Source organism: Bufo bufo, chromosome 2, assembly GCF_905171765.1.
Source record: "Bufo bufo chromosome 2, aBufBuf1.1, whole genome shotgun sequence".
Classification (NCBI taxonomy): domain Eukaryota; kingdom Metazoa; phylum Chordata; class Amphibia; order Anura; family Bufonidae; genus Bufo; species Bufo bufo.
The window spans coordinates 440,522,005-440,548,869 of NC_053390.1; the positions used below are offsets into that span (position 1 = coordinate 440,522,005).

Below are 26,865 nucleotides of genomic sequence, written 5' to 3' on the forward strand. Positions count from 1 at the left end.
TAAAAATAATCATTCACTTACTGATGTCCCCACATTCAAGAGATTAAAAGGGTTGTGTCACTTCAGCAAATAGCATTTATCATGTAGAGAAAGTTAATACGAGGCACTTACTAATGTATTGTGATTGTCCATATTGCCTCCTTTGCTGGCTATATTCATTTTTCCAGCACATTATACACTGCTCGTTTCCATGGTTATGACTAGTGATAAGCGGCAGGGGCAATATTCGAATTTGAGATATTTCGCTAATATTTTGTAGAATATTCATCATATATTCACGAATTCGAGAATTCAAGATTATATTCTTGATTGCAAAAATCGGCAATGTACTATTCACGGAATGCACGTGAAATACCGGCGTGGGTCACTTATGCTCATTTTTCAAGCTGGTATAAGTTTCCTGAGACTGGAGAAAATGATTGGCATGGCAGAACATTAGAATAGCTTTATATGCAGAGTGCTCCAATATATTTGCACTTGCGAATTTTCGTCAATTAATGATGTGCATATTTTTTCGCAATACGTGCAACTTGTGACATCACAGCACTATGTCTGTAGCATATATGTATGGACATCAGAACCTATCACACTGCCTAACACCCATCAGCTACACTATAGATCAATCTAACCTACACTGACTATCTCCCCCTAACTATCTGAATTATATATATAAGTTAACTGTCTAATGTAATAACACAAAGCACAGAGCACAGCAATGACACTGCTGTCTCTTTTATAACTGCAATAAACTTTAAAAAAAAAGCTGTGATAAAGCCTTCTCATTGGCCCACAAGCTAGAAGAAGGGAGGGATGATCACCTGATGTGTACTGTTAAAAACAAACAACAAAAAAAACGAATATTCGTCATTACGAATATATAACACTATATTCTAAATATTAGCAAATTCTCAAAGTGCCGATATTCGCGATAAAAATTCGTAATACGAATATTAGCGCTCAACACTAGTTATGACCACCCTGCAATCCACCAGTGGTGGCTGTGCTTGTTCACTATAGGAAAAAGCACTAGCCTATGTGAGCTCCCACGGTCCAGGCCACCAGAGAGGTTGGCGCTTTTTCCTGTAGTGTGCAAGCACGGCCACCGGTGATGGATTGCAGGGTGGTCGTAACCATGGAAATGAGAAGTGTATAACGCGATGGAAAAATGAATCCAGCAAAGGAGGCAATATGAATAATAACAATACATTAGTAAGTGGCTTGTATGAACTTTCTACATGATAAATCCATTTGCTGAAGTGACACAACCCCTTTAATTTTGCAATGAAATACTACCTGTCTATATGAAAGGATGTTTGCTATTCAACATCACTTCTATCAACAATTTGTCAATGAATAGGATACCTGGATATCATATTCTGGTACTTGAAAACATATCTAAGGCTACTTTCACACTTACGGCAGAGTGATCCGGCAAGCAGTTCTGTCGCCGGAACTGCCTGCCGGATCCGGCAAAACGTATGCCAACTGATGGCATTTTTAAGACTGATCAGGATCCTGATCAGTCTAAAAAATGCCTGATCAGTCAGAAAAATGCATTGAAATGCCGGATCCGTTTTTCCGGTGTCATCCGGAAAAACGGATCCGGCATTTATTTTTTTCACCTTTTTTTTCAGTCTGCGCTTCGGATTCGGCATTCCAGTATTTTGAATGCCGGATCGGCACTAATACATTCCTATGGAAAAAAATGCAGAATCCAGCATTCAGGCAAGTCTTCAGTTTTTTGGGCCGGAGATAAAACCGTAGCATGCTGCGGTTTTATCTTTTGCCTGATCAGTCAAAATGACTGAACAGAAGACATCCTGATGCATCCTGAACAGATTACTCTCCATTCAGAATGCACGGGGATATGCCTGATCAGTTCTTTTCCGGTATAGAGCCCCTAGGACGGAACTCTATACTGGAAAAGAAAAACGCAAGTGTGAAAGTACCCTAAATCACACTCTGCAGTTTCCGAGACTTATATACTGATGACCTATAAATAATGTGTACCTCTTTACTTCCATTGGAGATTTTCATTTTACAGTTTGTAAAATACATTCATGGAATATGTTGCACTTCTTTGTACGTTTTAAGGTACTTTCACACTAGCGGCAGGGGACTCCGGCAGGCTGTTCTGGCGGATGAACAGCCTGTCGGATCCGTCCTGCCGCTAGTTCACGTGTGCCCCCGGAGTGCCGCTCCGTCCCCATTGACTATAATGGGGGCGGGGGCGGAGTTCCAGCGGCAGCACAGCAGTGCACGCCGAGAGGCAGCCGGACTAAAAATACCGTATTTTTCCCTTTAGAAGATGCACCTGATGATAAGATGCACCTCAGATTTTAGAGTAGGAAAATAAGATTATTTTTTTTTTCATTAGACCTCATATCAGCCCACTCAGACCCCCATCAGACCTCATATTAGCCCACTCAGAGCCTTATCAGACCTCAGATTAGCCCATCAGATCCCTATCAGACCTCAGATTAGCCTATCAGACCCCCATCAGGCCTCAGATTAGCCCATTAGACCCCATCAGACCTCAGATTAGCCCATCAGACCCCACATTAGCCCATCAGTACCCCCAGACCTCAGATTAGCACATCAGTACCCCCAGACCTCAGATCAGCCCATCAGTACCCCCAGACCTTAGATCAGCCCATCAGTACCCCCAGACATCAGATCAGCCAATCAGTACTGCCAGACCTCAGAATAGCCCATCAGTACCCTCATCAGACTAAAATAAAAAATCATCTTACCTGTCCTGCGCCGTGGCTCCTCTTCAGCTGTCGAGTTTCCATCTTCCCGGCCTGCGCTGCACTGTCACATGACCACTGTACGGGGTTAGGACAGTGCAGCACAGGCCGGGAAGATGGGAGCGCAAAAGCTGAAGAGGAGCCGCGGCGCAGACCAGGTAGGGTAAGTATTACCTGCGCTTGCGGTGCTTCGCTCCTCGCTCCTAAAACATAATAGTGAGCGCTTCCATAATGGATGGATAGTATTCATTTTATAAGACGCACTGATATTTTCCCCCCACTTTTTGGGGGGGGGAGTGCATCTTATAAAGCGAAAAATAAGGTACTCTCGGCGTGCGCTGCCGTGCTGCCGCCGGAACCCCAGTTCAGGCGCACACGTCCAAGCCTTTTAGAGATTGCTTTTTCATGATTGTCTGTCATGTTAATGGTAAATTTTAGTCAATATGTTTTTCCTTTATTTATTAAAAATATCTCAAAGTTATAAGAATTTTGAAAAATTCCTTATTTTCTAAATTTGAATGTCTCTGCTTTTAAGGCTACATTCACACGACCGTATGTGTTTTGCGGTCCGCCAAAAAAATGGATGACATCCGCATGACATCCGTTTTTTTTGCGGATCCATTGTAACAATGTCTATCCTTGTCTGTAAAACAGACAAGAATAGTACATGTTCTATTTTTTTTTGTGGGGCTACGGAATAGACATACGGATGCGGATAGCACATTTTTTGCGGACCCATTGAAATGAATGGTTCCTCATCCAATCACCCCAAAAAACTAAAAGGACACAGAAACAAAATACGTTTGTGTGAATTTAGCCTAAGAAAGATAGTGATACCTCATAAAATACTCATTAATTAACCATATCACCATATGTCACCATACTTTATGTTACCATCATTTTGGTAACGTTATTTAATTTTTTTAGGACGTTAGAAGTTTTTGAATTTTGGAAGTAAATTTCTGAAATTTTCAAGAAAATTTCCCAAATCAATTTTTTTGGTTCTGAAGTCACTTTGAGGAACTAACATAATAGAAATCACCCAAAAATGACCCCAGTTTAGAAACTACAACCCTCAAACTATTCTGATTTTAGACATGTTGTTAACCCTTAGGACTCATGCACACGACCGTATGTATTTTGTGGTCCGCAAAAAACGGATCCGCAAAAAGTACAGATGAATTTTGCGGAACGGAACACCTGCCCCCTAATAGAACAGTCCTATTCTTGTCTGTAATGCGGACAATATCAGGACAAGTTCTATTTTTTTGCAGAACAGACATACTGAAATGGAATGCACACGGAGTAACTTCCGTTTTTTTTGCGGACCCATTGTAATGAATTTTTCCGCATAAGGTCCACAAAAAAACCGGAACGGACGCGGAAAGAAAATACGTTTGTGTGCATGAGCCCTTAAGGTGTTTCACGGGAATTAAAGCAAAATGGAGGTTACATTTCAAAATGTCACTTTTTTTTGCAGATTTTCCATTTTAATCTATTTTTCCTGTAACACATCGAGGGTTTACAACAAAACAAACCTCAATACTTATTACTCTGATTCTGTAGTTTACATAAATATCCCACATATGGTCATAAACTGCTGTATGGGCACACGGCAGCATTCAGAAGGCAATAAGCGCCATATTGTTTTTGGAGGGCAGATCTTTTTATTAAAAATCTATTATATTTTGCATCGCCATATGCTAACATCCATAAAATTTTTCTTTTTCTGCCAACGTAGATGTCTGGGGGCTTATCTTTTGAAAAAGAAAAGCTGATTTGGTGTATTTTTTATATTTTTTTTACTGTGTTCCCTTGATGGGATAGATCATTTGATATTTTTAAAGAGCCAGTCCTTACAGATGCAGCGATACTAAATATGTATTTTTTTAAAGTTTTACACAAAAAGAGCATTTGTGGAAAAAAAAATCATGTTTTTGTGTTATCATTTTCATAGAGCCATATTTAAAAATTTTCTGGCTATGGTCTTGATTGAGGGCTCGTTTTTTTGCGGGATCAGGTGACATTTTTATTGGTATTATTTTGGGGTACATAAGATTCTTTGATTGTTTGATATTATGTTTTTTGGGAGGTGAGGTGACTAAAAAATAGCTGTCTAGTTTTGTTTTTATTTGTCTTTGTTTGTTTTTTTACATCTGATGAGAAAGATCATGTGATATTTTTATAGAGCCAGACCTGTGTATATAGTGATCTAGAAGGCAGGGAAACAAAAGAACGGTTACTGACTGCGGGCCCCATTGCTCAGCAGCTGCACAGTTAGGCCTCTTGCATACGAACGTATTTTATTTCCGTTTCCGTTCCGTTTTTTTGCGGTTTCTGTTTGCGGTCCGTATGCAGAACCATTCATTTCAATGGTTCCGCAAAAAAAAGCAGAAGGTACTCCGTGTGCATTTCGTTTCCGTATTTCCGTATATCTGTTCCGCTAAAAGATAGAACTTGTCCTATTATTGTCTGCATAACGGACAAGGATAGTACTGTTTTTATTAGGGGCCAGCTATTCCGTTCCGCAAAATACGGAATGCACACGGACGTCATCCGTATTTTTTGCGGACCGCAAAATACATACGTCATGTGCAAGAGGCCTTAGCGTGCAGCTCCAATCTCTGAGATACATCCCGACCCCCAGGATGTTTATAGTCTATGGGTGGTTGTCAAGTGGCTAATATACTTTGATTCATTCTATAAAATTCTATAAAAATTTAGATAAAAAATTTAGAAACCAATTAAAAAGAGAAGCGAGGCATGCATTACCTGTTTTCCAGATCCTTCCTTTGTCCATTCATTTTGTTCCATCTGCAGGTAGTCTCGGATAAGCATATGGGCTTTCTCAAGCTCTTCATGGGTTAACCATTGTAACTCCAAAGCACGTTTCTCTGTCTGAAGTAGTTGCAGACTGGCTTTCAGTTCAGACAGCTTCTTCTAAAATACACCAATACAAGTGAATGGGGAGAGCTGCAGTAACCAGGCAACTTTTTATTGACTTTTTTGAACAGACTTGACAAAAAGCACACTTGTAAAATTACGTCATACAACTTGTGAAAGAGGAAGATGTCAATAGCATAAAAAGTTATGCTCTAAATTTGAATGGTGGATGACATAATCATATTGAAATAGCTTGACTAAATCACTTCTTGAAAAGTGGACAATGAATGAAGTACATGAATACACCTGTGAACATCATCCATAACATTGGGGCTTATTAGACATATATTTACAGAATATTTTTTATAAATGTTCAGAAAAGCTCTAATATAGATGTCTCAGGGAGCCACCTATTGCTCCCCAGCACATCTGAATGTAGGGTAATCTAACCAGGTAACTCATAGTGGCCCGAATGGAGAATATAAGTCCAACAAAAATATTAAGGGGAACTAAGGCTACTTTCACACTGGTGTTTTGGTTTCTGTTTGTGAGATCCGTTCAGGGATCTCACAAGCGGTCCAAAACGGATCAGTTTTGCCCTTAATGCATTCTGAATGGATAAGGATCTACCCAGAATGCATCATTTTGGCTCAGTTTGGCTCCGTTCCGCCTCCATTCCGCTTTGGAGGCGGACACCAAAAGCTGCTTGCAGCTTTTTGGTGTCCGTCTGACGAAACTGAGCCAAACGGATCCGTCCCCATTGACGTACATTGTGTGTCACTGACACAATATGGCATAATAGAAAACGGATTCGTCCCCGTTGAATTTCAATGGTGTTCAAGACGGATTCGTTTTGGCTATGTTAAAGATAATACAAACGGATCCGTTCTGAACGGATGCATGCGGTTGTATTATCCGAACCGATGCGTTTGTGCAGATCCATGACGGTTCCGCACCAAACACGAGTGTGAAAGTAGCCTAAGTCGCAACCTGAGTATTATCCATCCAGGTCCAAATAATTGTCTGGGCATACCCCCAAGGAAGAAGTTCGGTGGGGATACAACACCTCAAATAAAAAAGAGAATACATTTTAAATCAACAAAGCAGTAATGTAATGGCCATTCCTGCCCAACTCTCCCTCAACTATCCTGCAAAAAGTTGGTATCAACGGTTTTTCAGAACCCACTGATTTAGAGGGGTTCTGTAATACCCTTTATGGAGGATGCATGATTAACCCCTTTAGTACACAGCCTTATTTCACCTTAGGATCAGGCCATTTTTTGCAAATCTGACCAGTGTCACTTTAAGTGGTGATAACTTTAAAACGCTTTGACTTATCCAGGCCATTCTGAGATTGTTTTTTCGTCACATATTGTACTTCATGACACTGGTAAAATGAAGTCAAAAAATTTTTTTTTTTTTGCATAAAAAATACCTAATTTACCAAAAATTTTGAAAAATTTGCAAATTTCAAAGTTTCAGTTTCTCTACTTCTGTAATACATAGTAATACCCCTAAAAATTGTGATGACTTTACATTCCCCATATGTCTACTTCATATTTGAATTATTTTGGGAATGATATTTTATTTTTTGGGGATGTTACAAGGCTTAGAAGTTTAGAAGCAAATCTTGAAATTTTTCCGAAATTTACAAAAACCCAATTTTTAGGGACCACTACAGCTCTGAAGTCACTTTGCGAGGCTTACATAATAGAAACCACCCAAAAACCACCCAAAACCACCCCATTCTATAAACTACACCCCTCAAGGTATTCAAAACTGATTTTACAAACTTCGTTAACCCTTTAGGTGTTGCACAAGAGTTATTGGCAAATGGGGATGAAATTTGAGAATTTAATTTTTTTGCCTAATTTTCCATTTTAACCACCTCAGCCCCCAGTGCTTAAACACCCTGAAAGACCAGGCCACTTTTTACACATCTGACCTACACTACTTTCACCGTTTATTGCTCGGTCATGCAACTTACCACCCAAATGAATTTTACCTCCTTTTCTTCTCACTAATAGAGCTTTCATTTGGTGGTATTTCATTGCTGCTGACATTTTTACTTTTTTTGTTATTAATCGAAATTTAACGATTTTTTTGCAAAAAAATGACATTTTTCACTTTCAGTTATAAAATTTTGCAAAAAAAACGAGATCCATATATAAATTTTGCTCTAAATTTATTGTTCTACATGTCTTTGATAAAAAAAAAATTTTTTGGTAAAAAAAAAATGGTTTGGGTAAAAGTTATAGCGTTTACAAACTATGGTACAAAAATGTGAATTTCCGCTTTTTGAAGCAGCTCTGACTTTCTGAGCACCTGTCATGTTTCCTGAGGTTCTACAATGGCCAGACAGTACAAACACCCCACAAATGACCCCATTTCGGAAAGTACACACCCTAAGGTATTCGCTGATGGGCATAGTGAGTTCATAGAACTTTTTATTTTTTGTCACAAGTTAGCGGAAAATGATGATTTTTTCTTTTTTTTTTTCTTTTCTTACAAAGTCTCATATTCCACTAACTTGTGACAAAAAATAAAAACTTCTATGAACTCACTATGCCCATCACGAAATACCTTGGGGTCTCTTCTTTCCAAAATGGGGTCACTTGTGGGGTAGTTATACTGCCCTGGCATTCTAGGGGCCCAAATGTGTGGTAAGGAGTTTGAAAATCAAATTCTGTAAAAAATGACCTGTGAAATCCGAAAGGTGCTCTTTGGAATATGGGCCCCTTTGCCCACCTAGGCTGCAAAAAAGTGTCACACATCTGGTATCTCCGTACTCAGGAGAAGTTGAGGAATGTGTTTTGGGGTGTCTTTTTACATATACCCATGCTGGGTGAGATAAATATCTTGGTCAAATGCCAACTTTGTATAAAAAAAAATGGGAAAAGTTGTCTTTTGCCAAGATATTCTCTCACCCAGCATGGGTATATGTAAAATAACACCCCAAAACACATTCCCCAACTTCTCCTGAGTACGGAGATACCAGATGTGTGACACTTTTTTGCAGCCTAGGTGGGCAAAGGGGCCCATATTCCAAAGAGCACCTTTCGGATTTCACAGGTCATTTTTTACAGAATTTGATTTCAAACTCCTTACCACACATTTGGGCCCCTAGAATGCCAGGGCAGTATAACTACCCCACAAGTGACCCCATTTTGGAAAGAAGACACCCCAAGGTATTCCGTGAGGGGCATGGCAAGTTCCTAGAATTTTTTATTTTTTGTCACAAGTTAGTGGAAAATGCAGATTTTTTTTTTTTTTTTTTCATACAAATCTCATATTCCACTAACTTGTGACAAAAAATAAAAACTTCCATGAACTCACTATGCCCATCAGCGAATACCTTGGGGTCTCTTCTTTCCAAAATGGGGTCACTTGTGGGGTAGTTATACTGCCCTGGCATTCTAGGGGCCCAAATGTGTGGTAAGGAGTTTGAAATCAAATTCTGTAAAAAATGACCTGTGAAATCCGAAAGGTGCTCTTTGGAATATGGGCCCCTTTGCCCACCTAGGCTGCAAAAAAGTGTCACACATCTGGTATCTCTGTATTCAGGAGAAGTTGAGGAATGTGTTTTGGGGTGTCTTTTTACATATACCCATGCTGGGTGAGATAAATATCTTGGTCAAATGCCAACTTTGTATAAAAAAATGGGAAAAGTTGTCTTTTGCCAAGATATTTCTCTCACCCAGCATGGGTATATGTAAAATGACACGCCAAAACACATTCCCCAACTTCTCCTGAGTACGGAGATACCAGATGTGTGACACTTTTTTGCAGCCTAGGTGGGCAAAGGGGCCCATATTCCAAAGAGCACCTTTCGGATTTCACAGGTCATTTTTTACAGAATTTGATTTCAAACTCCTTACCACACATTTGGGCCCCTAGAATGCCAGGGCAGTATAACTACTCCACAAGTGACCCCATTTTGGAAAGAAGAGACCCCAAGGTATTCGCTGATGGGCATAGTGAGTTCATGGAAGTTTTTATTTTTTGTCACAAGTTAGTGGAATATGAGACTTTGTATGAAAAAAAAAAAAAAAATCAGCATTTTCCACTAACTTGTGACAAAAAATAAAAAATTCTAGGAACTCGCCATGCCCCTCACGGAATACCTTGGGGTGTCTTCTTTCCAAAATGGGGTCACTTGTGGGGTAGTTATACTGCCCTGGCATTTTCCAGGGGCCCTAATGTGTGGTAAGTAGGTAAATGACCTGTGAAATCCTAAAGGTGCTCTTTGGAATATGGGCCCCTTTGCCCACCTAGGCTGCAAAAAAGTGTCACACATGTGGTATCGCCGTATTCAAGAGAAGGTGGGGAATGTGTTTTGGGGTGTCATTTTACATATACCCTTGCTGGGTGAGAGAAATATCTTGGCAAAAGACAACTTTTCCCATTTTTTTATACAAAGTTGGCATTTGACCAAGATATTTCTCTCACCCAGCATGGGTATATGTAAAATGACACCCCAAAACACATTCCCCAACTTCTCCTGAGTACGGCGATACCAGATGTGTGACACTTTTTTGCAGCCTAGATGCGCAAAGGTGCCCAAATTCCTTTTAGGAGGGCATTTTTAGACATTTGGATCCCAGACTTCTTCTCACGCTTTGGGGCCCCTAGAATGCCAGGGCAGTATAAATACCCCACATGTGACCCCATTTTGGAAAGAAGACACCCCAAGGTATTCAATGAGGGGCATGGCGAGTTCATAGAAAAAAAAAATTTTTGGCACAAGTTAGCGGAAATTGATATTTTTAATTTTTTTCTCACAAAGTCTCCCGTTCCGCTAACTTGGGACAAAAATTTCAATCTTTCATGGACTCAATATGCCCCTCACGGAATACCTGGGGGTGTCTTCTTTCCGAAATGGGGTCACATGTGGGGTATTTATACTGCCCTGGCATTCTAGGGGCCCTAAAGCGTGAGAAGAAGTCTGGAATATACAGGGAGTGCAGAATTATTAGGCAAGTTGTTTCTGTGTGTGCAGGTGACTATTACTGTGCATAATTATTAGGCAACTTAACAAAAAACAAATATATACCCATTTCAATTATTTCTTTTTACCAGTGAAACCAATATAACATCTCAACATTCACAAATATACATTTCTGACATTCAAAAACAAAACAAAAAACAAATCAGTGACCAATATAGCCACCTTTCTTTGCAAGGACACTCAAAAGCCTGCCATCCATGGATTCTGTCAGTGTTTTGATCTGTTCACCATCAACATTGCGTGCAGCAGCAACCACAGCCTCCCAGACAACTGTTCAGAGAGGTGTACTGTTTTCCCTCCTTGTAAATCTCACATTTGATGATGGACCACAGGTTCTCAATGGGGTTCAGATCAGGTGAACAAGGAGGCCATGTCATTAGATTTTCTTCTTTTATACCCTTTCTTGCCAGCCACCCTGTGGAGTACTTGGACGCGTGTGATGGAGCATTGTCCTGCATGAAAATCATGTTTTTCTTGAAGGATGCAGACTTCTTCCTGTACCACTGCTTGAAGAAGGTGTCTTCCAGAAACTGGCAGTAGGACTGGGAGTTGAGCTTGACTCCATCCTCAACCCGAAAAGGCCCCACAAGCTCATCTTTGATGATACCAGCCCAAACCAGTACTCCACCTCCACCTTGCTGGCGTCTGAGTCGGACTGGAGCTCTCTGCCCTTTACCAATCCAGCCACGGGCCCATCCATCTGGCCCATCAAGACTCACTCTCATTTCATCAGTCCATAAAACCTTAGAAAAATCAGTCTTGAGATATTTCTTGGCCCAGTCTTGACGTTTCAGCTTGTGTGTCTTGTTCAGTGGTGGTCGTCTTTCAGCCTTTCTTACCTTGGCCATGTCTCTGAGTATTGCACACCTTGTGCTTTTGGGCACTCCAGTGATGTTGCAGCTCTGAAATATGGCCAAACTGGTGGCAAGTGGCATCTTGGCAGCTGCACGCTTGACTTTTCTCAGTTCATGGGCAGTTATTTTGCGCCTTGGTTTTTTCCACACGCTTCTTGCGACCCTGTTGACTATTTTGAATGAAACGCTTGATTGTTCGATGATCACGCTTCAGAAGCTTTGTAATTTTAAGAGTGCTGCATCCCTCTTCAAGATATCTCACTATTTTTGACTTTTCTGAGCCTGTCAAGTCCTTCTTTTGACCCATTTTGCCAAAGGAAAGGAAGTTGCCATATAATTATGCACACCTAATATAGGGTGTTAATGTCATTAGACCACACCCCTTCTCATTACAGAGATGCACATCACCTAATATGCTTAATTGGTAGTAGGCTTTCGAGCCTATACAGCTTGGAGTAAGACAACATGCATAAAGAGGATGATGTGGTCAAAATACTCATTTGCCTAATAATTCTGCACGCAGTGTAAATGTCTAAAAATTTTTACGCATTTGGATTCCGTGAGGGGTATGGTGAGTTCATGTGAGATTTTATTTTTTGACACAAGTTAGTGGAATATGAGACTTTGTAAGAAAAAAAAATAATAATTCCGCTAACTTGGGCCAAAAAAATGTCTGAATGGAGCCTTACAGAGGGTGATCAATGACAGGGGGGGTGATCAATGACAGGGGGTTGATCAATGACAGGGGGGGTGATCAATGACAGGGGGGTGATCAGGGAGTCTATATGGGGTGATAACCACAGTCATTGATCACGCCCGTGTAAGGCTTCATTCAGACGTCCGTATGCGTTCTGCGGATCCGATCCATCTATCAGTGCATCCGTAAAAATCATGCGGACATCTGAATGGAGCTTTACAGGGGGGTAATCAATGACAGGGGGGTGATCAGGGAGTCTATATGGGGTGATAACCACAGTCATTGATCATGCCCCTGTAAGGCTTCATTCAGACGTCCGGATGCGTTTTGCGGATCCGATCCATCTATCAGTGCATCCGTAAAAATCATGCGGACATCTGAATGGAGCTTTACAGGGGGGTAATCAATGACAGGGGGGGTAATCAATGACAGGGGGGTGATCAGGGAGGTCTATATGGGGTGATCACCACAGTCATTGATCACGCCCCTGTAAGGCTTCATTCAGACGCCCGGATGCGTTTTGCGGATCCGATCCATCTATCAGTGGATCCGTAAAAATCATGCGGACGTCTGAATGGAGCTTTACAGGGGGGTAATCAATGACAGGGGGGTGATCAGGGAGTCTATATGGGGTGATCACCACAGTCATTGATCACGCCCCTGTAAGGCTTCATTCAGACGTCCGGATGCGTTTTGCGGATCCGATCCATCTATCAGTGGATCCGTGAAAAATCATGCGGACGTCTGAATGGAGCTTTACAGGGGGGTAATCAATGACGGGGGTGATCAGGGAGTCTATATGGGGTGATCACCACAGTCATTGATCACGCCCCTGTAAGGCTTCATTCAGACGTCCGGATGCGTTTTGCGGATCCGATCCATCTATCAGTGGATCCGTAAAAATCATGCGGACGTCTGAATGGAGCTTTACAGGGGGGTAATCAATGACAGGAGGGTGATCAGGGAGTCTATATGGGGTGATCACCACAGTCATTGATCACGCCCCTGTAAGGCTTCATTCAGACGTCCGGATGCGTTTTGCGGATCCGATCCATCTATCAGTGCATCCGTAAAAATCATGCAGACATCTGAATGGAGCTTTACAGGGGGTTGATCAATGACAGGGGTGTAATCATGACAGGGGGGTGATCAGGGAGTCTATATGGGGTGATAACCACAGTCATTGATCACGCCCCTGTAAGGCTTCATTCAGACGCCCGTATGCGTTTGCGGATCCGATCCATCTATCAGTGGATCCGTAAAAATCATGCGGACGTCTGAATGGAGCTTTACAGGGGGGGTAATCAATGACAGGGGGGTGATCAGGGAGTCTATATGGGGTGATCACCACAGTCATTGATCACGCCCCTGTAATTGCTTCATTCAGACGTCCGGATGCGTTTTGCGGATCCGATCCATCTATCAGTGGATCCGTAAAAATCATGCGGACGTCTGAATGGAGCTTTACAGGGGGGTAATCAATGACAGGGGGGTAATCAATGACAGGGGGGTGATCAGGGAGTCTATATGGGGTGATCACCACAGTCATTGATCACGCCCCTGTAAGGCTTCATTCAGACGTCCGGATGCGTTTTGCGGATCCGATCCTTCTATCAGTGCATCCGTAAAAATCATGCGGACATCTGAATGGAGCTTTACAGGGGGTTGATCAATGACAGGGGTGTAATCAATGACAGGGGGGGTGATCAGGGAGTCTATATGGGGTGATAACCACAGTCATTGATCACGCCCCTGTAAGGCTTCATTCAGACGTCCGATGCGTTTTGCGGATCCGATCCATCTATCAGTGCATCCGTAAAAATCATGCGGACATCTGAATGGAGTTTTACAGGGGGGTAATCAATGACAGGGGGTGATCACCACAGTCCATTGATCATGCCCCTGTAAGGCTTCATTCAGACGTCCGGATGCGTTTTGCGGATCCGATCCATCTATCAGTGCATCCGTAAAAATCATGCGGACATCTGAATGGAGCTTTACAGGGGGGTGATCAGGGAGTCTATATGGGGGTGATCACCACAGTCATTGAATCATGCCCCTGTGAGGCTTCATTCAGACGTCCGGATGCGTTTTGCGGATCCGATCCATCTATCAGTGGATCCGTAAAATCATGCGGACGTCTGAATGGAGCTTTACAGGGGGGTATCAATGACAGGGGGGTAATCAATGACAGGGGGGTGATCAGGGAGTCTATATGGGGTGATCACCACAGTCATTGATCACGCCCCTGTAAGGCTTCATTCAGACGTCCGGATGCGTTTTGCGGATCCGATCCATCTATCAGTGGATCCGTAAAAATCATGCGGACGTCTGAATGGAGCTTTACAGGGGGTTGATCAATGACAGGGGGTAATCAATGACAGGGGGGGTGATCAGGGAGTCTATATGGGGTGATCAGGGGCTAATAAGGGGTTAATAAGTGACGGGGGGGGGGGGTGTAGTGTAGTGTAGTGGTGCTTGGTGCTACTTTACTGATCTACCTGTGTCCTCTGGTGGCCGATCCAAACAAAGGGGACCACCAGAGGACCAGGTAGCAGGTATATTAGACGCTGTTATCAAAACAGCGCCTAATATACCTGTTAGGGGTTAAAAAAAACACATCTCCAGCCTGCCAGCGAACGATCGCCGCTGGCAGGCTGGAGATCAACTCTCTTACCTTCCGTTCCTGTGAGCGCGCGCGCCTGTGTGCGCGCGTTCACAGGAAGTCTCGCGTCTCGCGAGATGACGCATATATGCGTGACTGTGCGCAGCGCTGCCACCTCCGGAACGCGATCCTGCGTTAGGCGGTCCGGAGGTGGTTAACCAATTTTTTCCACTAACAAAGCAAGGGTTAACAGCCAAACAAGACTGTATCTTTATTGCCCTGACTCTGCAGTTTACAGAAACACCCCATATGTGGCCGTAAACTACTGTACGGCCACACAGCAGGGCGTAGAGTGAAAGGTGTGCCGTTTGGTTTTTGGAAGGCAGGTTTTGCTGGACTGGTTTTTTGACACCATGTCCCATTTGAAGCCCCCCTGATGCACCCCTAGAGTAGAAACTCCATAAAAGTGACCCATCTAAGAAAACTACACCCCTCAAGGTATTCAAAACTGATTTTTAAAAACTTTGTTAAACCCTTTAGGTGTTGCACAAGATTTAATGAAAAATAGAGATAGAATTTCAAAATTTCACTTTTTTGTCAGATTTCCATTTAATATTTTTTTTTCCAGTTACAAAGCAAGGGGTTAACAGGCCAAACAAAACTCATTATTTATGGCCCTGATTCTGTAGTTTACAGAAACACCCCCATATGTGGTCGTAAACTGCTGTACGGGCACACGGCAGGCGGCAGAAGGAAAAGGAAATGCCATACGGTTTTTGGAAGGCAGATTTTGCTGGACTGGTTTATTTACACCATGTCCCATTTGAAGCCCCCCTGATGCACCCCTAGAGTAGAAACTCCAAAAAAGTGACCCCATTTTAGAAACTACGGGATAGGGTGGCAGTTTTGTTGATACTAGTTTAGGGTACATATGATTTTTGGTTGCTCTATATTACACTTTTTGTGCGGCAAGGTAACAAGAAATTGCTTTTTTGGCACCGTTTTTTTTTTGTTATTTACAACATTCATCTGACAGGTTAGATCATGTGGTAATTTTATAGAGCAGGTTGTCACGGACGCGGCGATACCTAATATGTATACAATTTTTTTTATTTATGTAAGTTTTACACAATGATTTCCTTTTTTAAAACAAAAAAAAGTTTTAGTGTCTCCATAGTCTAAGAGCCATAGTTTTTTCAGTTTTTGGGCTATTATCTTAAGTAGGGTCTCATTTTTTGCTGGATGAGATGACGGTTTGATTGGCACTATTTTGGGGTGCATATGACTTTTTGATTGCGTGCTATTACACTTTTTGTGATGTAAGATGACAAAAAATAGCTTTTTTTACACCGTTTTTATTTTTATTTTTTTACGGTGGTCACCTGAGGGGTTAGGTCATGTGATGTTTTTATAGAGCCGGTCGATACGGACGCGGGTGATACCTAATATGTATACTTTTTTTTTATTTATGTAAGTTTTACACAATGATTTCATTTTTGAAACAAAAAAAATCATGTTTTAGTGTTTCCATAGTCTAAGAGCCATATTTTTTTCAGTTTTTGGGCGATTATCTTGGGTAGGGTATGATTTTTGCGGGATGAGATGATGGTTTGATTGTTACAATTTTGGCGTGCATGCGATTTTTTTGATCACTTTTATTACCTTTTTTGGGAAGTAAGGTGGGCAAAATTTCAATTTCATCATAGTTTTTTATTTTTTATTTTTATGGCGTTCACCGTTCGGGTAAAGTAACATGACCGGTTTATAGATCAGGTCGTTACGGACGCGGCGATACCAAACATGTGTAGGGAATTTGATTTTTTTCATTTTTAATCAGTGATAAATGTGTTTTTTTGATTTTTACTTTATTTTCACTTTTTTTTTTCACTTTTTTTTTTACCCAGACCCACTTGGTTCTTGAAGATCCAGTGGTTCTGATGTCTGTATATTACAGTACAGTACACTATATAGTGTTTTGTACTGTATTTTACTTACACTTTGTCTGAACAGATCTATGCCTTTAGCACAGATCTGTTCAGCACCATGGACAGCAGGATGCCTGAGACGGCGTCCTGTTGCCATGGGAACCTTCCCCGTCTGCTCAGTAGTGGCCAGAACTGCGCAGACGGGGAAGGGTAAGGAGGGGGGCTGTCTGGGGGCTCTCTCCCTCTCCATCGAGGGGCTGCAAAGGCACAGCAGCCCCCCGATGGGAGAGGGAGGGAGCTCCCTGAGCTGTTAACTTTTTCCATACAGCGGTCCGTACGGACCGCGGTATGGAAAGGGTTAAACGGCTGACATCGCATCACAGATGTCAGCCGTTTATACCAGGGTGTCAGCAATGTGCTGACACCCTGGTATACCCACTGGCCACCAACGATTATTCAAGGGGAGGCGGGCGGGGGATCGCGATCCCGCCTGCTGCACCGCCCGCCTCCCGCACCGCCCGCAACACCCCCCCTGCACCACCCGCCGCCATAATATCATTCATGGGTGCAGGGGGGGTGAAACATATATATTTTAGGAATACTAAAGTTTCTGATCGCGGAGATCAGAAACTGCAGAAAGCGCAGCAAACCACAGCTCTGAATATAAGACATGGTAAATTAACCCTTTCCTGACTGCTAACAGCAAATTTACATTTTAAACAGCAGACACCCAACACTAATGTTCGCGACTGGCGGACTTTTAACCCTGCAGATACTGTGGTCAAAATGTGCGGCATCTGGCTGCCCGAAAAAACTGGAAGCATGCGCTTCCAGGTGTGCTCCGGCTCCCCCCTGTCCTCCTGTGTGACAGGAGGCTGCTGCATATTAGTTTCTGTGGAGCCCTGTCTAACGATTGCTTGTTATAGTTTCCTATGGGAACTGTAAAAAAAAAGTGTCAAAAATTTTTAAAAAATTAAAAATATACAAATTCTAATGAACCCCCCCCCTTTCCCCAAAATGTAAACAAAAATAACAATAAAAAATAAACATCATGGGCATCGCCGCATGCGAAAAGTCCATACCATTAAAATATAAAAATATTTTTTCCACACGCCAAATGGCGAAATGGAAAAATTTCCAATTTACCATTTCCAAGCTCCTCAATGGCATATCTGCTTATAATAGATTAGCTTTTATAAACACATATGCCATTCAGGAGCATGGAAAAGCTAGACGTGAATAGCTTTTTCATGCTCCTGAATGACATATCCAGCAGCACTAGTTAACTCCTTGGGGGGTGGCTATACATAATACAGCCATCTATATAGATGGCTGTATATTTAAACTGTGGCCAGAGATGTACACTTAGGCTAAGTTCACACAGCAGATTTTTCACACGCAAACCTGTGCGTAAATCTGCTCAGGGGCGTAGCTATAGGGGGTGCAGAGGTAGCAGTCGCTACCGGGTCCAGGAGCCTGAGGGGCCCAAAGACCCTTGAGGTGCATAAAAAGACACTGGTATTATAGAAAGTGCATGCTGGTCAAGTTACACCTCTGGCTGGAGGGAAGGGATAAGGTCAAAAATTTGTTATGGGGAGGGGGGGTAGTGTGCCATTTCAATTTTTGCCTCAGGCAGCAGAAACGCTATGCACTTCCCTGCCCCTGGCTACAAAGCACTGAGGGAAGGGGGGCCCAAGCTGAACTCTTGCACCGGGGCCTATGAGCCTTTAGCTACGCCCCTGAATCTGCTTAAAAATTACGCATGAACTTTAGTCCAATAGACTTGAATGGGATTACGCAGACCTGTTCACACTTCAAACTTTATGCATGCGTATTTTCACATGTGTAATTTTGCGTAAATTCACACTTTATTTGTGCTATAAAAAGTTGCTCTGCGTTGCGTTTTCATTTTCTATAAAAAGGCCCATTAAAATTTTCTGCACAAAGCCATGACGCTCTTAATCCGGCCCTGACAGCAGTGTGGGAATGACCTTGTATGAGTGTTAAAAAAATGAAGAAAAATGTGGCCAAATCCCCTCTTCTTGTACAGCGGTCAGTAAAATGGTCAAGAGACATTGTTGAACGGCATTTCAGCATCAAGGCTAAGTAGCATACACGGTGTGTGAGCCAAATATTTTGCTGCTATTGTGGCTATGACTGTTGTTATAATTTTGATAGAATAACGGTTGGTAATGGAACCTAGTTGATGTGAATTGATAATGGATGGGAAAATGCATTGAAGTAATTTGTAATCTTGGTTTAACATGGAGATGTGACGATATGATTGGCTTAAAGTTAGTTCTTCTGGTATCAGAAGCAATATTGTAAGGGCATCTGTGAATCGATCAGAGATGATATGGAGATGGTGTTCGTACAGTCTGTTAAAAAGATGTGTGCATCTACAACTAGATAATGGCCACCCATCATTAAAAAGAGAACCTGTTTGTATGCCCGCAAGACTTGCTCTTTAATTGTCGTGTTATAATAAAGTGCTATGACTGGATGCTTTCTAGCTCTTGTGACGTCTCTTGGGAGACCGATGCGGTGTACTCTTTCTATACAAGGTTGAATTTATTTCCAGGGTTTCTCGTACATCGTTGATGATAAGATAGCTTGTAAGGAGATCTTGAGAGATAGTAAAGTGTAAATTGTTCCGTCTTTGGCTACTTTCACACTAGCGTTTTTGCTGGATCCTGCAGGGTTCAGCAAAAACGCTTCCGTTACTGATAATACAACCGTCTGCATCCGTTATGAACGGATCCGGTTGTATTATCTTTAACATAGCCAAGACAGATCCGTCATGAACTCCACTGAAAGTCAATGGGGGACGGATCCGTTTTCTATTGTGTCCCACGAAGGAAAGAAAACCACAGCATGCTGCGGTTTGCTTTCCGGTACGGGAACACAACGAAACAGAACAGAATGCATTTTGGAGCACTCAGTTCAGTTACGTTTTGTCCCCATTGACAATGAATGATGACAAATCGTTTCTTTCCGGTATTGAGACCCTATGACAGATCTCAATACCAGAAAATATTAACGCTGGTGTAAAAGTAGCCTTTCACTGTTCTCTAGTTCATCTAGTTTTTCTGAAACCGCACAAGTAGTACAAGCATTGTCTTTTTATGTAGCAGCTTCTAAGCAGTCAAGAGTTGTTTTGGTCATTTGGGTTCTACTTTACAGATCAGAAGTCTTTTGTGCTTGAGCCATAAGTTGCGATAACACAGTATTAATAGAAGTTTGAATAATTTCCAGGCATTTATCGAAGAGCAGCACTAATATGTTTGAAACCTCTTGGGCCACTTCAATGGCCTGATTTGTTCCTGGGTTAGGTGATGCCGAAGGACTGGAAGAAGGAGACAGATGAGGCTTAGTAATATTGTCTTTATGAAGGAGTTCCTGAAATTGAGATTTGATTGTGACCTTTTGGATGTTATTTTTATTTGTTTGATCATTGTAGGCATTGCAGAGAAGTAGTTGGAAAAGATTATCTGGTCACATGGGCTCTGGGTCAACAGTATTGGTCTGAACTATTAAACACCTGTGTCAACAGTTGCAATGTAGTATGCAGGCGGTATTATATAGAACAGGCTTAGGCTATTTTCACACTAACGTTTTTGCCTTATCCGGCAGGGTTCAGCAAAAACGCTTCCATTATTGATAATGCAACCGTCTGCATCCATTATGAACGGATCCGGTTGTATTATCTTTAGCATAGCCAAGACGGATCCGTTATGAACTCCATTGAAAGTCAATAGGTGACGGATCCGTCTTCTATTGTGTCAGAGAAAACGGATCCATCCCCATTGATTTGCATTGGGGGTCATGCCGGACCTCAGACCTAAGTTAGGCAGTTGAATTCAGTTGGCTGGTTGAGGTCAATCCAAACCAGTTCAGATGAGCTCAGGTCAATCCAATTGAGAGTTTAGTTCAAAGCAATTCTCTCATGAGCCTACGCAGAAAGCAACAGCGATGTAGCTGAATACCTGGAGGGAGGTATATTCCTAGCCTCTCTACTCTGTCCCTGTCGGCTCCACAGCCCAGGGTTAAGGCCTGCAATTATCCTACCTAGAGGTGAGCAATCCACTCCTATAGATCGCTCTTCCAGGGTGACCAATGTCTAAACTGCATGCAGCCGAGTATTTAAGGAATTATCACGTTTATGCAAGACAAAGGATTAGCAAGATAGTCATTACCTGAGGACTTATTAGACACCTTTGTAGTAGGTGTAGGAGACAGCATGAAGCATCCACACCTCCAGTTCAAATCCTGAGGACAGTTAGGCCAACTGTCAGAACAACATTGGAATAGAAGTTTCAGGATTCAGAAAAGTACCTTTAATCAAGGATTAGGATCAGGCCGGAGTTTTGACTAGTGTAAGATTTTCATATTATTACAAGCCTAGTCTGAGCAGTAGCTTTCTTATGTATTACAAGAGCCTGTATTTCATTGAGGATTTGCATTTCCCTTTCCCCATATGTATGGGAGATTGTGCTTAATGCCGGATTGTATCAAGAGACTGTCTTAATGCATTGGATGTACTTTTAGCAGAAGTCATCTTCAGTAAAGTTTCACCTTGAATTTCATCTTGCTCACCTCAGTCTCAAGTTCCTCAATTAACACTATAGTAAATGGTTGTAACTCCATACAAAAGGTACTGGCGTCACGACTACAAGGGACCTTGCCACTGGCACATTAATACAGACCATCAAGGGCACCTCAAACCACCATCTGCCAGTGTCCCTTACACCAGAGTGTGACCCAGAGAATCCTTGTGCCGTTCTCCTTTTCACTTATGAGAGCCTGCCCAGGGACGACATAACCATGAGTAATCAGAACTGTATTTACCTCGGCCCACCTATTGCCTACACCAGGGATTAGCAACCTTTGGCACTCCAGCTGTTGTGAAACTACAACTCCCAGCATTCTCCCTTCAATTCTGTGGGAGGTCAGAGAACAGCCAAACATGTGTGCATGATGGGAGATGTAGTTTCACAACACCTGGAGTGCCGGAGGTTGATAATCCCTGGCTTACACCGTGACCTCACGCATAATTCCCCTGCAAGGTCTTGCATACCGCATTTGTGGCAGATCAGTCTCAAAATGGCGGTAGGTGCAGGTCAGGTCTTGTCTCTTCACTCTTATCGGATGGCCCTATGATGTTACCAGGCACTGTAGTTGACGGGCAGCAGCTGTACAGGCAGCTCTGCACTCTCTCCTTCCACTTACACTCTTCTTCACTGTGCAATGTACAAAAGAGCCACCAGAATCTATGGCAGACCTCAACGACAGATGCAGGTATGACTCCAATTCAGCTTTTGTATTAGCATCTCAGACACCGGGGAAGTAGGACATTTCAGGCTCTCTGTTAACCAATCCTTGCTTGTGTAAATAGTGATAGACAGGGGATGCTAAACGCAGAGATGGGAACGATGCAAGGCAGATCTTGTATGTTGTTGGAGAAGCACTGTTAAAATGCGACCATATTTGATACTCCACCCCTGGAAGTCCCTAAAACAAAATTTCAAGGAAAGTTTTCCTGTATTTGTGCAACTACTTGTATATTTTATCTTATGCCAATGTAATTATGTAATTCCTCAGTTCTAACTGTAGCATTAAATGCATAGTTGCCAACTATCCCAAATTTGGTGGACTGTCCCTGATTTTTAGAGACAGTCCTGGCAAATTTGTGCTGTCCCGGGCCAAAAATGGGTAGGGCTAATGCAAACTCTTCTCATAAGTGGGTGTTCCCGATTGGGCATTCCCACTTAGATACCTCGATTTTACCAACTGAACCATTGGTAAGTATGTAAATGTAATAACCACAGTGAATAGGTAGTTAAAAAGCTATAGAATCTACTGAATCACTACACATCCAGAAATGGAGTAGTAAGACATTAAATAAAGCTACATAAACAATACTAGATATTGCTGGAATCTGAATTGCACAAGAAAGCCACAAGGAAATAACTGATGCAATAGCAACCTGGAACCTTGGTGTGCAAACAGCAATAAAATCACAAGGATGAGGTCAGAAAGGGTATTAAGCTTGGAACAGAAACTACAGTCGGCATCACTGACCTTATTAGGGCATACTTCATAAATGTTCATTATTTATTTTTTGGACAAGAGTTCATGGCACATGAATATGTAATACTTCTGGGGCATATCAAGGCCAAAAACCTGAGTCAAAGTGTGCCACTTTTATTTTTACAGATGAGCTTTTACCACTTTTGAACCATGTAAATCTATTAAAACTGCTATTTGTATGACCTTTGTAGTGCTGCTCTGTGTTAGAGTACATAGAATAACAATTATGGAAGAAACTGGGATTTCTTTGGTGTCAGTTGTACTGCATGAACTAACATCTAAATAGGGTTGGGCGTCACTCAATATCAGGCAATCAAATAGACAGAATAGGATAAAATTATGTCTGAAAATTATTTACGTATATCACACTTTAAAATATTACATGTTGCATAAAACAATACAGTAAAAGTGAAAACAATACATACTAAAATATCATGTTACTAAAACTACTTGAATGGCACTGAGTCTCTGAGGCCCTGGTGAGCCTAACTATTATCAATTGTCCTCAGCAGTTTGAGTTCAGAGGCATATGTAGTGATCATCAGAAATTTGCATAGTGACTATACGTCACACAAAGGTAAAGAGTCGATATTAATTATAATGTTCGCAAGGTACTTTACTGCTCCTATGGACCGCTTGTACTCCGAAGAATTTGCAGTGTAGCGCTCTATTGTGAGCTGCAAGGACCTGTGAATCAGGTCTATCTGTAGAGATCCCCCGTGTTCCTGGATATTAGTTTGCAGCAAACTTGCCGCTTTGGCCTTCCAGGACCTACTTGTGGCGTCCCACGTGGTTTGCTGGATGGTCAGGTGATCTACCAATTCCAGGCGGGGTTTTCAAATTTGTTTTGCGTCCAGTTGTAGATATAAGTCTCTTCCTTTTGCCGTCCCTCACTGTCTGTTTACCATACGCGTTTTGGGGTATAAGCGCCCCTTCCTCAGTGGTACAGACAGTGATGACCAAATGTCCTTTTTATATTATCGTTAATTGGTAGATTGCATGCTGGGACAGTGAGGGACTCAGAAGACCTGGATATGGATTTCGGATTAGCAACAGTCCAAATGTTTATTTGTAGAAAGATGCATATGCGATTTCCATACTTTCAATGTATTCTCCTCATATACAGTAAAACGCATATGCGATTTTTTATTTCTTTATGTTTTCGATCCATCTTTCTAAACATCGACATTTTCAGAACTTTTTATCATCTATTATGTAGAGACTAATATATATCTATTGCCATCAAATAAATATTCATCAAATAAATAATCATGTATCTTCCTAAATGATATATTGAGCCATAAAACAATTTAGATTTATTAATTTAAAAAATCTGCAGCACTATAATATCCGAAAAAAACTGAAAACGCACCTGCGGTTTCAGTGCGTTTTCGTTGCGTTTTTGCTAAAAGTGTTAAAATAATGTTAAAATAAGAATAAAAATAATAATAATAATAATGGTAGACTACAGGTATTATTTTAAAATGGGGTTTGTATATTCGTCCCCATATATGGTCTTTATATTAATCCTCAACTACTGTTTTTGTGTACTGTTGTATCTGCGATGGACTATGGGTATATTTTCGCTCCATCTTTTTAGCATCGACATTTTCATCAAACCTTATGCTATACAGAGGCTGATCTATATATTGCCATCAAATAAAAACAAATTAAGTTTATTAAATAGAAAAATTGCATCATTATAATGTCAAAAAACAAAACAGAACAAAAAAAAAACTGCAACTACGATTTTGGTGCGTTTTCGGTGCGTTTTGCTAAAAAATGTCAAAAGTGGAAATAAGGGTTAAAGATAATTACAATAGTGGACCACAGGTGTTATTCTAGAGTAGGGTTTGTATATTCATCCCCATGTATTATATTCGTCCCCATGTGCTGTTTTTCTATCCTATTGTATCTACGATGGAATGCGGGTATAGTGTATGTGGGGGCGAGGGGCCTACCAGGAAGGGGAGATCTGGGTGCTGATAACAACAGCCTGACACAGATGTCCCATTCGTGATAGACCAACGCCCCTTTATAGAAACCCAAAGAGTTCTATATCTGCATTCAGACCCCTTGGAATAAGGGAGTCTAATTCGAAGATCCTCTTTGATTCGTTTCTAGACATTCGGAGAATATGATTCCCTCCTCTCCATGGGTATTCAACTTTCTCTTGTGCCATATATATAAGGCTGGATGGGTCACTTTTATGGTAATCCCTATAATGTTTAGTTAGGGAGTGCAATTCGTATCTCTTTTTTATATTATTAACGTGTTCCGATATCCTCTTTTTTAGTGTACGCTTTGTTCGCCCTATATATTGTTTATGACATGGGCATTCTATCAGATAAATCACGTTAGTCGAATCGCATGTCAAGCCCTCTTTAATATCCAGAGAGAATGAGTTTTGAGTTGAAGTTACCTGGGGAATGTAGTAATTCTACAATTAGAGCAGCGTCCACATCTATGGAAGCCTTTGAAGGATAGCCAATTTTGTTTATGTGTGCCTTGCTCTTTGTTCTTTATGGAAGGCGCTACCTTCAGTCCTAAATTTGAGGCCCTAGTATTAGTGATCTGGGGTGTATTAGTAAGCATTGATCCAATTATCTTATCCCCAAGCAAATGATGCCAATATTTCCCAATGATCCTTTCCATATTTTTATATTGTGCATGAAATGGTAGGATCATTCTTGTTGTCTCATCATTTGCTTGTTTTTGCCTGGGGACAAAAAAAATCATCTCTTTTCATTATTTTAACTTCCCCCAGTGATCTTTCCAAATAATGGACTGGGTATTGTTTATCAATGAATTTTGTTTTAGGGTCTCTGCCTCTATTTCGAATTGTTGGTCCTTAGTGCAGTTTCGTTTTAATCTTCTGAACTGACTTTTGGGAACATTGATGAGCCACCTAGACAGATGGCAACTCGTGTACAATATGTAGCTATTTTTACTCACCAATTTGTAGTATGTACTACATATTAATTTATTTCCATCCACCTTGACATCAAGATCCAAAAATTGTATATTCTTCGTGTCAATGGTGGAGGTAAATCTTAAATTCAAATTGTTCACATTTATTTCTTCCAAAAAGTCAGTGCGGGCCATCATTGTGTCCTGCCATATAAACACAATGTCATCTATGTAGCGCCGCCATAGTACCAGGCCCGCCCCCAGCCTAGGTTTAATGACAGTGGATTCCCACTCTGTCATGAATAAGTTAGCATAGCTGGGGGCAAATCTGGTACCCATGGCGGTGCCCTTGCACTGGACATAGAAATCTCCATTGAAGGTAAAGTAGTTGTGTGTCAGTATGTATCTGACCCCTTCTATTATATAGAGTATTTGCTCCTCCTTCATAGTGTTACTTAGGACCAATTGTTGTTGAAGCGCCCCTAAACCCTGTTCATGGTCGATTATTGTGTACAGGGAATTAACATCCAATGTACCCAATATCCAACCCTCTTTATATTCCATCTCCTCCAATATCTTGATCACCTCAGTAGTATCTTTAACCACCTCAGCCCCCAGTGCTTAAACACCCTGAAAGACCAGGCCACTTTTTACACTTCTGACCTACACTACTTTCACCGTTTATTGCTCGGTCATGCAACTTACCACCCAAATGAATTTTACCTCCTTTTCTTCTCACTAATAGAGCTTTCATTTGGTGGTATTTCATTGCTGCTGACATTTTTACTTTTTTTGTTATTAATCGAAATTTAACGATTTTTTTGCAAAAAAATGACATTTTTTCACTTTCAGTTGTAAAATTTTGCAAAAAAAACAACATCCATATATAAATTTTGCTCTAAATTTATTGTTTTACATGTCTTTGATAAAAAAAAATGTTTGGGTAAAAAAAAAATGGTTTGGGTAAAAGTTATAGCGTTTACAAACTATGGTACAAAAATGTGAATTTCCGCTTTTTGAAGCAGCTCTGACTTTCTGAGCACCTGTCATGTTTCCTGAGGTTCTACAATGCCCAGACAGTACAAACACCCCACAAAGGACCCCATTTCGGAAAGTAGATACCCTAAGGTATTCGCTGATAGG

General features: G+C 41.4%; 1 protein-coding gene across 6 annotated transcripts in view; it reads right to left on the reverse strand.

Annotated features, from left to right (window-relative positions):
- LOC120989401 (colorectal mutant cancer protein-like) overlaps positions 1-26,865 on the reverse strand; it is a 167,863-nt gene that overhangs the window by 38,535 nt on the left and 102,463 nt on the right. For all 6 annotated transcript variants that reach the window (XR_005776261.1, XM_040417475.1, XM_040417477.1 and 3 more), the window contains one exon: positions 5,523-5,690. Coding sequence is in view for 5 of the 6 variants with exons in the window: in XM_040417475.1 (XP_040273409.1) it covers positions 5,523-5,690 (168 nt within the window). In the remaining variant the exon portion in view is untranslated. The remainder of the gene's footprint in view (positions 1-5,522; positions 5,691-26,865) is intronic.